This window comes from Callithrix jacchus, chromosome 4 (assembly GCF_049354715.1).
Source record: "Callithrix jacchus isolate 240 chromosome 4, calJac240_pri, whole genome shotgun sequence".
NCBI lineage: Eukaryota > Metazoa > Chordata > Mammalia > Primates > Cebidae > Callithrix > Callithrix jacchus.
In genome coordinates, this window is record NC_133505.1 from 15,749,398 (window position 1) to 15,762,516 (window position 13,119).

Here is a 13,119-nt window from a genome sequence, read left to right on the forward strand (position 1 = left end):
ACCACAGTCCTGAAAAATGAGGCATGCCTTGAAGATTCTGCTGTGGGTGGCCACAGAGCTCTGAGCAACTTTTCTTCCCTGATACAATCGAATTTATTTTTAAACACGCCGAGTTGATTAAAGTGTCAGGTCGGGATGGAGTGGGTGAGTAGGCAGAATAAGACCGGTTTGGTTCCTACATTACTTTTCTTCTTATAGCTGTGGAAAATCCAACTGAAAATTCAACCGACTGTGTTTCTGGGGAAATTTAGAAGGCTGTTGGTTATTCTTATCAAAGGGGACTGTGGCTTGGCCTATGTGGAATGAAATCAACAGGAGGTGAGGTTTGTTGAGGGCAAGGCAGAAGACTGCACGCTAGATTCCTGGAGGCAGGTCCGGTATTGCTGTATGTCTGTTTGCAGGACTGTAGTCCATTTGCATGCTGTAATGACGTATTGTCTATGCATTCGTGTTCAATTTTTTTTTTTTTTTTTTGAGACAGCGTCTTGCTCAATCACCCAGGCTGGAGTGCAGTGGTGCGATCTCGGCTCACTGCAACCTCTGCCTCCTGGGTTCAACCGATTCTCCTGCCTCAGCCTCCCGAGTAGCTGGGATTACAGGCACCTGCCATCATGCCAGGCTAATTTTTGTATTTTAGTAAAGACGGGGTTTTACCATATTGGCCAGGCTGGTCTCGAACCTCTGACCTCAGGTGATCCACCTCTCTTAGCCTCCCAAAGTTCTGGGATTATGGGTGTGACCCACCGTCCCCAGCCTCAAGTTTCTAGTTTTTGTGTTTGCTGGGGCGACCTCTGAGTGTCCGTGTCTCCTACCATTGAAGACTTTCAGTTCCCTCCCTGAAACAGTGTCTCCTGTCGTCAGTGTTTTCTTTAAAACAAAAAACCAAACAGCAGTGTTACTCTTAAAGCTAGAAGAGCTGTTTCTAGAAAGGATCTTGGTCCCTAGTCTCTTTGACGCTATCCCAATGTAAATGCAGAACAGACACCTACTTGGAGAAGAAAGAAAAATATGCTTGTTGTGTGTTTAAACACAGATGCACTTCAGATGTTGTTGTTGTTATTATTCTACATTGATGGTCTTGCCAGCCATTATGGTCGGAAGTTAGAACACCTGGTTTACATTATTATGACTTGGATTTCAGGCTAGTTCACAGGCATTTGGGCAGAGGATGCGTGCATGCTCAGGAAAGTGGTATCTGATCCTTACTGGGGATTTTTTTGATTTATGTTTCCCTTCTCTCTCTCCGGTTGCATTTCCTTGAAGGTGGCTTCTCTCTTCACAGCTGCTATTGCTGCTGGCTGCTGTTGGTGTTGTCCTCCCTCACCAAAGAGACACAAAAAGCCAGATGCCTAGTCTTCTCTTAGCCTTTCCTCCGTCCTATGTGCCATTTTACTTAATCCCTTAAAGTAGTTAGTAATTTAGATGGGACAGGATGCAAGCACAGGTGGGGGCTTCTATCTCTAATCTCTTTCTCTACCTTTCTTTTTTTTCTTTCCTTTTTTTTTTTTGTGATAGAGTCTCGTTCTGTTGCCCAGGCTAAAAGTGCAGTGGTACAATCTGGGCTCACTGCAACCTCCACCTCCTGGGTTCAAGTGATTCTCATGCCTCACTCTCCTGAGTAGCTGGGATTACAGGCACCTGCCACCACGCCTGGCTCATTTTTCTATTTTTAGTAGAGATGGGGTTTCGCCATGTTGGCCAGGCTGGTCTCAAACTCCTGACCTCAAGTGATCCATCTGCCTTGGCCTCCCAAAGTGTGGGGATTGCAGGCGCGAGCCACCACACCTGGCCTCATGTTCTTGTGTACCTGCAAAACAAGAGCACAGGTTCTTGGATTCCCAGGTCACTTCTGGGGCCCAATTGCCTATTTTTCTTGTCTGATCACCCTCCTTTTGTGTTATTTTTGACAGTAGGGGAGTGTTCAGACGATTTAATACCAGTTGGAAAGCTGCAGGGGGTGTCTTGTTCTGAATAAGATGGAGAAGTTTTATGAGAACAATAGTGCTGGGTGAACATAAAAGTTTTGAACATCTGTGATCGCCTGTCAGTCTTGTAAGCTAGTTTCCCAAGGTCATGACTGAGGAGGTCTGGGGTGTGCATCCATTGACGCATGCCTAACTTTCCTGTAAGTTTTTTTTTTCAAGATGGAGTTTCACTCGTGTCGCCCAGGCTGGAGTGCAATGGCACAATCTCGGCTCACTGCAACCTCCTTCCTCCTGGGTTCAAGTGATTCTCCGGACTCAGCCTCCTATGTAGCTGGAAGTAGAGGTGCGTGCCACCATGCTCAGCTAATTTTTGTGTTTTCAATAGAGATGGAGTTTCATCATGTTGGCCAGGCTGATCTTGAACTCCTGACTTCAGGTGATCCACCTGCCTTGGCCTACCAAAGTGCTGGGATTACAGGCGTGAGCCACCCTCACACCCAACCCTTTCCTGTAATTTAAAAATTCTTTACATTTTCATTTTGCAGAGCAATTTAATTGTGACCTGCAGAAGGCTGGAATCTTCCGGTTGATGAAGAATGACAGCACGCTGCTGATGAGAAAGCCTCTGAGTGTCTCTGCTTGCTCCCCAGCCGGGTGAGTTCAGTTTGTTTTATGACTTTCCCAGGGTTGATCATCCTCTGAGAGCTGATGCAATCTTGCCTAACTCCCAACAGGGTGACTGATGCCCCAGAAGGCTGAGGTCTTACTTTATCATGGGTCTACATTTATGATGACTGCCCACAAAATCTTTGCCTTGGCGTCTCTCCTCCTGATGAAACCTAGATGTCAGCCGTCCCTCTCTGTTCTGGTTCTGTGGCTCCATACCTGAATGTAAAACTTCCTCAGGTTCTTTAAAAGAGCAGCAGATGCTTTAGTGAGTGTGCTGTGTGGGGGAGATAGAGAAGGGACTTAAGCAAATCTCAACAGCAAACAACTAAAAACACATTTGATACTTCTGTTCTCTTCAAAGCCTCTTCCATTTCACGCAGCGGCTCATCTCTTTGCCTGTTCTTTTCCTTCCCTCTGCCCTGCAGCCCCTTCCTAACTTTCCTGTAAGTTTTTTTTTTTTTTTTTGAGACGGAGTTTCGCTCCTGTCACCCAGGCTGGAGTGCAATGGCACAATCTCGGCTCACTGCAACCTCCTCCTCCTGGATTCAAGTGATTCTCCTGACTCAGCCTCCTACGTAGCTGGGAGTAGAGGTGCATGCCACCATGCTCAGCTAATTTTTGTATTTTCAGTAGAGATGGAGTTTCATCATGTTGGCCAGGCTGATCTTGAACTCCTGACCTCAGGTGATCCACCTGCCTTGGCCTACCAAAGTGCTGGGATTACAGGCGTGAGCCACCCTCACACCCAACCCTTTCCTGTAATTTAAAAATTCTTTACATTTTCATTTTGCAGAGCAATTTAATTGTGACCGTATTCATAGTCAAGTTTACATACTCAAACCCACTGAAATGATCACAAAGTAAAAGACCCTAAGATCTTGGGACATCCCGAGAAAGCAGATCAGCCTTTTAATTTATTGCTTGGAATCTCATTCCTCAACTCATCTGGCTAATCAGTGGGTTTCTTCCTGGTAAATACAGGACTGTCCCTAAGAGGAAGTCTTATTCCAGCTGCTAAGGAAGAAAAATTTCCTCTGTCTCATTACACCAGAAACTGGAAAGCAAAACTAGTCATTAGAATGTTGTTCAGTTTTCAGGGAATCAGTGAAAGGAGTCTCAGGGAGACACCAGGCTAAGCAAAGGGCAAGCTTGGCGCTTGCGCCCTGGGCTTGAGTGTATCATTCTAATGACGGTGTGACTGTGGCCAGGTTCATGGATCGGTAAACCCTAATCATTGCTTCCTTCCCAGCTTGCCTTCTGGGCTCCATCTAGACGTTCCTCTCTCCACTTGATCTGTCATTATAACACTTTGTGACTTCAGCACTTTCCCAGTAGAGTGTGTGTACGTATTTATTGATTTCATTTTGTATGATAATTAGTTGCTTCCAAAGTCACCTTCATCTCAGGAGTTGGAGCTTGCCACGTCTCTCTTGTAGGGTGCACTTGTAGGGGAGGAAAGATTTCTTTTTCTCACCCATTGCTAGGTCCATGAGTGAGGCCCTTATAATATAAAAGTCAGATTCACAGGAGAAAAGCAAATAAATTTATTTAATGTAAGTATTACATGCCTGGGTGATGTGGCTCATGCCTGAAATCCCAGCATTTTGGGAGGCTGAGGTGGAAGGATCAGTTGAGCCCAGAAGCTCAATTCCATCCTGGGCAACATAGTGAGACCCTGTCTCTATTTAAAAAAAATAAGGCCAGGGGCAGTGGCTCATGCCTGTAATCCCAGCATTTTGGGCGGCCGAGGTGGGCGGATCATGAGGTTAGTAGTTCAAGACCAGCTTGGTTAATGTGGTGAAACCCTGTCTCTACTAAAAATGCAAAAATGAGCTGGGCGTGGTGGTGTGCACCTGTAGTCTCAGCTACTTGGGAGGCTGAGACAGAAGAATCACTTGAACCCAGGAGGTGGAGGTTGCAGTGAGCCAAGATTGCGCCACTGCACTCCATCCTGGGTGACAGAGTGAGACTCCTCAAAAAAAAAAAAAAGTTTACATGACACAGGTACCTCAGAAATGAAGACTCAAAGAAACAGGTAATCTTGTATATTTTTATGCTTAGATTTGATGAAGTAGATGGTCTTGGAGAAATATGATTGGACAGAGGGGTAATAAATTGGTGGAAACTTGGCCAGTCCTGTTAGTTAGATTTTTTTCTATGTCCTTGTGTTTTCAGAGATAAGGATGTTCCTGTCCTCAGGAGACAGCAGGGGCACCTCTTGAATGAGGGGCTTATGACCTGCCTCAGGGGAGAAGGGCAGTGGGGATAAGGTGAGAGTGACCTTCCTCCTTCTGCAATTTTCTCAAATGTCAAGGTGCCATATTTTGGGGTAGCCTGTCCTGAACCACACCACACTCTTCAGAAAGCATCCTTGGCTATTGCCAGTCTGCTCCTAGACTCATCATAGCTGTTAGAACTGCGAGAAACCTTCACACCATTGGTCCTCCTTTTACTGAGGCTCAGGACAATCAAACGCTTCTGTGTCTAGTTGCTGTGTTTCAGCAACTCAACAGCCTTTCTCGCTGCCTATCAGCATAGTTTGTGGTTGTTCTTTTCTCTGTGGCTCTTCGATTAGGCCATCAGCTCCTTGAAAAGTAGAACTGTATCTTTTCTAAGATATGGTTAGGTTCCCAGTGGGCACCCAACGTATGTTGTTTATCCATTTTCACAGACCATGTTAGAGCCTACTATATTAGAGTATGTTCTGTATATATGTACCAGTGCTGAAGATGTGGAAGATGAAAAAGACATACTATCTTCTTTTAAGAAGCTCATCGTCCATGAGGGCAACTATAATAGATGTACAGAGACAATACATATAAGTACAGAAGAAGGAGAGAAAAATTTCATCAAGGGGTTCAGGAAACTTTTTTTTGGAGACGGAGTCTTGCTCTGTCACCCAGGCTGGAATGCAGTGGCACAATCTCAGCTCACTGCAACCTCTGGTTCCCAGGTTCAAGTGATTCTCCTGCCTCAGCCTCCTGAGTAGCTGGGATTACAGGCACCCACCACCACACCTGGCTAATTTTTGTATTTTTAGTAGAGAAGGGGTTGCTCGCTCGCTCGCTCTCTCTCTCTCTCTCTCTCTTTCTTTCTTTTTTGAGATGGAGTTTCATTCTTATTGCCCAGGCTGGAGTACAATGGTGCCATCTTAGCTCACTGCAATCTCCACCTACCGGTTCAAGCGATTATCCTGCCTCAGCCTCCCAAGTAGCTGGGATTACAGGCATGCGCCACCATGCCTGGCTGATTCTGTATTTTTAGTAGAGACAGGGTTTCTCTATGTTTGTCTGGCTGGTCTCGAACTCCCGACCTCAGGTGAACCCCCTCACCTCCGCCTCCCAAGGTGCTGGGTGCTGGGATTACAAGTGTGAGCCGTGAAGTGTGGCCAAGATGGGGTTTCACCATATTGGTCAGGTTGGTCTTGATCTTCTGACCTCAGGTGATTTACCTGCCTCAGCCTCCCAAAGTGCTGGGATTACAGGCATGAGCCACCGTGCCTGTCCAGGACTCAGAAAACTCTATGAAGGTAGAACTAGAGGTGGGCCTTATGAAGGAATTTCACCAGAGTAGTAGGACAAGGAGGGACCTATTAATAGCAGCTTGAACAAACCCTTAGAGGCAGGAGAGCACAAAGGTTGGCCGAGGAATGGCCAAAGCTCCTGTGGCTGACACGCATGGGTTGCAGATGGGATATCTGAGGCTGAAAAAGGAAGACAAATGTACAGGGCTTTGAGTGTGAGCCTTTGAATGTGCATGCAACAGTGCAGTAGTGCACTCCTCTACCATCTATTTGAGAAAGAACCTGGCCAAGAACAGACATTTCATAAGTATATGTAGAAGTTAATAATAAATATGCTCCAGGTCTACTGACTGTGGTATCCAGAGGCAGTATATTATGTAACAGCATGGACTTTGGAGCCAGAATGGCCACATTTAGAGCTTAGCTTTGCCAGTTACAAGCTATGCAACCTGGAAAAGGTTTTTAACCTCTTTGAACCTCAGCCTTCATTTCTGTGAAATGTGGCTGATAATAGTACCTACCTTATAGGCTTGTTATGATTAAATTAACTGAATTAGTATATGTGAGGCACTAACAATTTGCAATAGAAACTGGTTCATAGTATTATATTTCTTTTCTTTTCTTTTTTGAGGCAGGGTCTTACTCTATTGCCCAGACTGCAGTGCAGTGGCAGAATCATAGCTCACTGTAGCCTCAGACTCCCTGTCTTAGGTGATCCTCCCACATCAGCCTCCCCAGTGCTTGAGTGGTACAGGCAAGTACCACTCATTTTTTTTGGTGGCACGCTCCTGTAGAGACAGGGTTTTGCCATGTTGCTCAGACCGATCTTGAACTCCCAAACTCAAGCAATCCACCCACTCAGCTTCCCCAAGTGCTGAGATTATATGTGTGAGCCACTGTACCTGGCCTTATATTTCTTATTTGTTTATATTATTACAATAATTATTGCTGAAATAATTGTATTTTACTATCACAATAGGAAAAAGTCTTGTCTTCTCAAACATGTCTCCTATACTGCCTTACTGTCTGAAATTCTGTTAGGGCATCTTTAAAAATTCACAGCTCTTTATTAAAATACATATATAATTAGGAAGCCAACTGTAGGATATTGGTCAATAATTCTTTAGCAAGAATTCAGTTGCTCCTAATAGAGTCCAGAGGAAATGGGCTATATAATGATAAGTCAAAAGAATTAATATGGCCAGGTGTAGTGGCTCACGCCTGTAATCCCAGCACTTTGGGAGGCTGAGGCGGGAGGATCACCTGAGGTTGGGAGATTGAGACCAGCCTGACCAACATGGAGACACCCCATTTCTACTAAAAATACAAAATTAACTGGGCACGGTGGTGCATGCCTGTAATCCCAACTACTTAGGAGGCTGAGGCAAGAGAGTTGCTTGAACCCAGGAGGTGGAGGTTGCAGTGAGCCGAGATCGTGCTATTGCACTCCAGCCTGGGCAACAAGAGTGAAACTCCAACTCAAAAAAAAAAAAAAAAAAAAAAAAAAATTAGTACAGCTAAATACACCACTTATCTGGAACAGGGTACTTATGCCCAGACCCTAGCAATGTTTTGTAAACCTTATATTCTGGCGAAGGCACTTCCACAAGTGTTTTATAATGTTTCATTTAAAAATAATAACTGTGAAAAAATGTGCCGAAAAATGATATATACACAATTACAAATATTAAAAACATTGAAAATTACCAAAAGGTTATTATTTGCTATTGATTAATACATTTTTACGCAGGCCTTGTAATACAGCGTCTTCTGTATCCTCTGTTTAATAGAAGAATAATTATCTTGAGATTGTAAGGTGACCTGGGAAGCATTTGCAAATGATGTTTCCAATCTTCGTTAATCCAGAATTTCTGGAGGTCCTGTAACTAAAACTGCAGACAGAAATAGATTGGACAATAAGGTTGCTAAAAGAGTGCTGCTGTCTTCCATAACCCTCCACTGACACATTTTATTTTCACTAAAACACCATTGCTCTTATTGACTTTATATTAAGTAACATTATGTTTCTTAAACAGATTTCTATTAATTCAATATCACTTTTGACCGGAGGCAGTGGCTCACACCTGTAATCCCAGCACTTTGGGATGCTGAGATGGGTGGATCACAAGGCCAGGAGTTCAAGACCAGCCTGGCCAATATGGTGAAATCCCATCTGTACTAAAAATACAAAAATTAGCCAGGTGTGGTCGCATGCGCCTATAGTCCCAGCTACTTGGATGGCTGAGGCAGGAAAATCACTTGAACCCAGGAGGTGGAGGTTGCAGTGAGCTGAGATGGGGCCACTGCACTCCAGCCTGGGCAACAAGAGTGAAACTCTGTCTCAAAAAAGAAACAAATAAAATAAATATCACCTTTATCACTTTCATGTGATAAAATTCTCTAAATGATGATTTCAAAAAGGCCTTTGCTGCTAAAAAGTTTTAAAACTCATCAATCTGGAAAGTAGCTTTGAACTTGGAGATGGCATAAATGAGAGACGGAAAGTATCTGATGGGGCTTGTATAATTGCTTATCAGAGAGACATGGTGCTGCTCTCAAGCCCAAGGACTTTGGCCGCGTGAGTGCAGTAAGCTGGTGTGACTCAGAGGTTGAGTCTCTTTTGTATCTCTGAATTTAACATTCGTGGTTTTAATTATTCCCCCAAAATTCTCGAAAGACAGTGACATAGAACATGTTATTTTACTGAGGCATACATTTAATAATAATTCTGCACAAATGCATGAATCAGAAGAACAATACAACATTCCAAGATAAAAATCAAGGCATGAACTTGAATCATACTTGCCACCAGGATAAGGGTGGGATGTGGGAGCAAAAAGTCACCCTAATGAGGGTGCCCAGCAGATGGATCACCCAGCTTTCATCAGCCTCTCAATTCTGCTTTATTCTCTACTGGCCTTGCCTGCACTGTAACTCTTTTGTTTTGTGATAGAAACTCAAATTCTTTGTGAAAAATGGCCCTGGAGCTCCTTGTAGAAATGACTGATTCTATGGCCGGGGCAGGAAGTGTACAAGATGAGATGGAGCATATTGTATTGCCTGCAAGTAAGGCAGTGTTCAACAAAACAGAACAAAAAAACCCCCAAAACCAAAAACTCCCTGGGTCCCCACGATATTGGGGGTATGTCAAAGGGACACGGGGGCTAACTGAAAGAGCTTCCAGTGATAAAAGCCAAAACAATTTGAGATGCAAAATAAATAAAGCAATATCGAATCACAATCCAACATCTAAACTAAATATCCATGAGTCCATATGGACATAAGTTAATAAATGGGGAAGAAGGGCCACATCTCCTGTGCAGAAAAAGTCCACATAATTTATATACGTACCCTGCCCTCAATGAGGGGGAGCTTAATTCCCCACTCCTTCAGTGTGACCAGCTCATAGTATGACTTCTTTCCAAAGAGGACAGTTACAGAAAGGCAGAAAAAGACTAACTTTGGAAAAATCTGTCAAGTGTAACTTTAGCTAGGTGTTCAGAATCAGCATCAGCAGTGAGGTATCAGGCTGATCGTTTGTGTCCTTAATATGATACAATTAAAATGGCACTTTACCTCTGGGATCTTCCTCCCTCAAACTCATAACCCTAGTCTAATTATGAGAAAAAGAGAAAATTCCTGTAGGGGCACATCTTACATAATACCTGACCAGTATTCTACAAAAATGCCAATGTCATCAGAAACAAGGAAGATCTGATATATTTTCACAGCCAAGAAGAGCCCAAGGAGATATAGCATTTAAATGTAATGTGGTTGCTAGGCATGGTAGTTCACGCCTGTAATCCCAGCATGTTGGGAGGCTGAGGTAGGAAGATTGCTGGTGTCCAGCAGTTTGAGACCAGCCTGGGCAATATGGCAAAACCCTGTCTCTACTAAAAATGCAGAAATGAGCTGGGTGTGGTGGCATGTGCCTGTGGTCCCAACTACTCAGGAGACTGAGGTGGGAGGATTGCTTGAGCCTGGGAGGTTGAGGCTGCAGTGAGTTGTGATTGCACTAATGCACTCCAGCCTGAGTAACAGACTGAGACCCTGCCTCCCTCCCTGCCTCAAATGTGTGTGTGTGTGTGTGTAAAACATGATTTCCTAGGTGGGATTCTGGAATAGAAAAAGGACATAAAGGACATTTGGTAAAAACTAAGGAAATCTAAATAAAGCATGGACTTTAGTTAATAATAATGTATCATTATTGGCCCATTAGTTGTAATGAAACCATACTAATGCAAGATGTTAATGGTAGGGGAAACTGAGTGTGTGGTGAGTGTGGGGGTTACATGAAATTGTCCTTACTGTGCTCTCAATTTTTTAAATAAATAAAACTGTCCTAAAAGATAAAGTCTAATGAAATTAGATTTATGATCTGTGAAATTAGTAGAAGAAAACGTAGGTGAAATGTTTTAGGACATTGGTCTGGGCAAAGAAGACTTCCAAAGCACAGACAACAATCCAGGTGAATTCTTGAAGCTAAAAACCAAAAGAGAATAAAACAAAGGGGAAAAGCACAAATAACAAAAGCAAAAAATAGACAAATGGATTCTATCAAATGAAAAGCTTCTGCACAGCAATGGAAACAATCAACAGAGTGAAGAGACAATCTGTAGAATGGGAGAAAATATTTGCAAAGTATTCATCTGACAAGGGATTAATAGCCAGTTTATACAAAGAACTCAACAACAAAAAAGCCATCTGATTTAAAAAAATGGGCAAATGAATTCAATAGACATCTCTCAAAAGAAGACATGCAGACAGTCAACAGGTATATGAAAAAATGCTCAACATTACTTATTGTTAAGGAAATGCAAATCAAAACTATAATGAGATATCATCTAATCGCCATTAGAATGGCCATGTAATCCCAGCTGTTTGGGAGGCCAAGACAGGTGGATTGTGATGTCAAGAGATTGAGACCATCCTGGACAAGATGGTGAAACCCCATCTCTACTAAAAATACAAACATTACCTGGGTGTGGTGGCATGTACGTGTAGTCCCAGTTACTTGGGAGGCTGAGGCAGGAGAATTGCTTGAACCCAGGAGGCGGAGGTTGTGGTGAGCCACCGCACTCCAGCCTAGCGACAGAGTGGGACTCCATCTAAAAAAAAGAAAAAATGCTAGCAAGGACACATAGAAAAAGGAACTCTTTATTCCCACTACTAGTGGGAATGCAAGTTAGTAAAGCCATTATTGGAAACAATATGGAGATTCCTCAAAAATTCCAAAATAGAACTACCATATAACTAGCAATTACACTCTTGGGGGTACATCCAAAGGAAAGGAAATCAGGGTGTCAGACAGTCATCTGCACTCCCATGTTTACTGCTGCACTATTGTCAATAGTCAAGATATGGAATCAACCTAAGTGTCCACCAGATGAATGGATAAAGAATATGTGCTATAGTATACAGTGGAATACTACTTAGCTGCAAAAAGAAGAAAGTTCTGTCATTCTGGCAACATGAATGAGCTTGGAGGACATTATGGTAAGTGAAATAAACCAGGCACAGAAAGATAAAGACCGTATGTTGTCACTCATGTGGGAGCTAAAAGAGTGGATCACATGGAAATAGAGTAGAATAAAGGTTACTAGAGGCGGGGAAGGGTGAGGAGAAAGAGAGTAGTCAGAGGTTGGTTAATGGATATAAAATTACAGCTGGACAGGAAAAATAAGTTCTAGTGTCCTATAGCACTATAGAGTGACTATAATTAGCAATAATTTATTTTATGTTTTCAAATACTTAAAAAAAACAGACTCTTAAAAAATTAAAATTAAAATTAAATTTTTTTTTTGAGATGGAGTTTCGCTCTTGTCACCCAGGCTGGAGTGTGATGGCGTGATCTCAGCTCACTGCAACCTCTACCTCCCGGGTTCAAGTGATTCTCCTGCCTCAGCCTCCTGAGTAGCTGGGATTATAGGGCCCACCACCATGCCCAACTAATTTTTGTATTTTTAATATAAATTTTCACCACATTGGCCAGGCTGTTCTTGAATTCCTGACCTCAGGTGATCCACCTGCCTTGGCCTCCCAAAATGCTGAAATTACAGGTGTGAGCCACCACGAAGAGCAGATTTTTGAATGTTCCCAACACAAAGAGATAATAAATCTTTGAGGTGACGGATATACTAATTACTGTCATACAATCATTACCCATTGTATATAATTTTTGAAATATCACATTGTACTCTATAAATATATATGATTATCATGTTAATATCACATTATACTCCATAAATATGTACAATTGTCACATCAATATTTAAAAATAACAGATAAAGTCTAAGTCGGGCGTGGTGGCTCACACCTATAATCCCAGCACTTTGGGAGGCCGAGGCGGGTGGATCACGAGGTCAAGAGATTGAGACCATCCTGGTCAACAAGATGAAACCCCATCTATGCTAAAAATACAAAAATTAGCTGGGCATGGTGGTGCGCGCCTGTAGTCCCAGCTACTTGGGAGGCTGAGGCAGGAGAATTGCTTGAAACCAGGAGGCGGAGGTTGCTTTGAGCTGAGATCGTGCCATTGCACTCCAGTCTGAGTAACAACAGTGAAACTCCATCTTAAAAAAAAAAAAAAAAAAAGATAAAAGTCTATTAATTAATTTAAAAAGAAAAGTAAAAAAAAAAAAAAGGCCCTAGAAAAAAATGCAACCACTAGTGCTACCAGTGCTGAGGAGATCGATGAGTCTCGTACTTAGCCAGGCAGGAGTTTCATGGGAGAAACTGAGTATGAAGATTTATGAAGACCTGGGGATGCATCTCTTTTGAATGTCAAAGTTTACTCTTTTTTTGTGAGATGGAGTCTTGCTCTGTCACCCAGGCTGGAGAGTAGTGATGTGATCTCGGCTCACTGCAACCTCTGCCTCCCAGGTTCCAGCCATTCTCCTGCCTCAGCCTCCCAAGCAGCTGGGACTACAGGTGTACACCACCAAGCTCAGCTAATTTTTTTTTTGTATTTTTAGTGAGACAGGATTTTACCACGTTGGCCAG

At 43.0% G+C, this 13,119-nt stretch overlaps 1 protein-coding gene across 25 annotated transcripts in view; it reads left to right on the forward strand.

The window, feature by feature from the left end:
• LOC128931702 (uncharacterized) overlaps positions 1-13,119 on the forward strand; it is a 664,375-nt gene that overhangs the window by 117,585 nt on the left and 533,671 nt on the right. For 24 of the 25 annotated variants that reach the window (XR_013533730.1, XR_013533737.1, XR_013533720.1 and 21 more), the window contains exon 3: positions 2,471-2,579. Coding sequence is in view for 1 of the 25 variants with exons in the window: in XM_078368313.1 (XP_078224439.1) it covers positions 303-318; positions 2,471-2,579 (125 nt within the window). In the remaining 24 variants the exon portion in view is untranslated. Of the gene's footprint in view, positions 1-182; positions 319-2,470; positions 2,580-13,119 lie in introns of those variants that run through there. The other variant, XM_078368313.1, reaches the window with a different exon arrangement.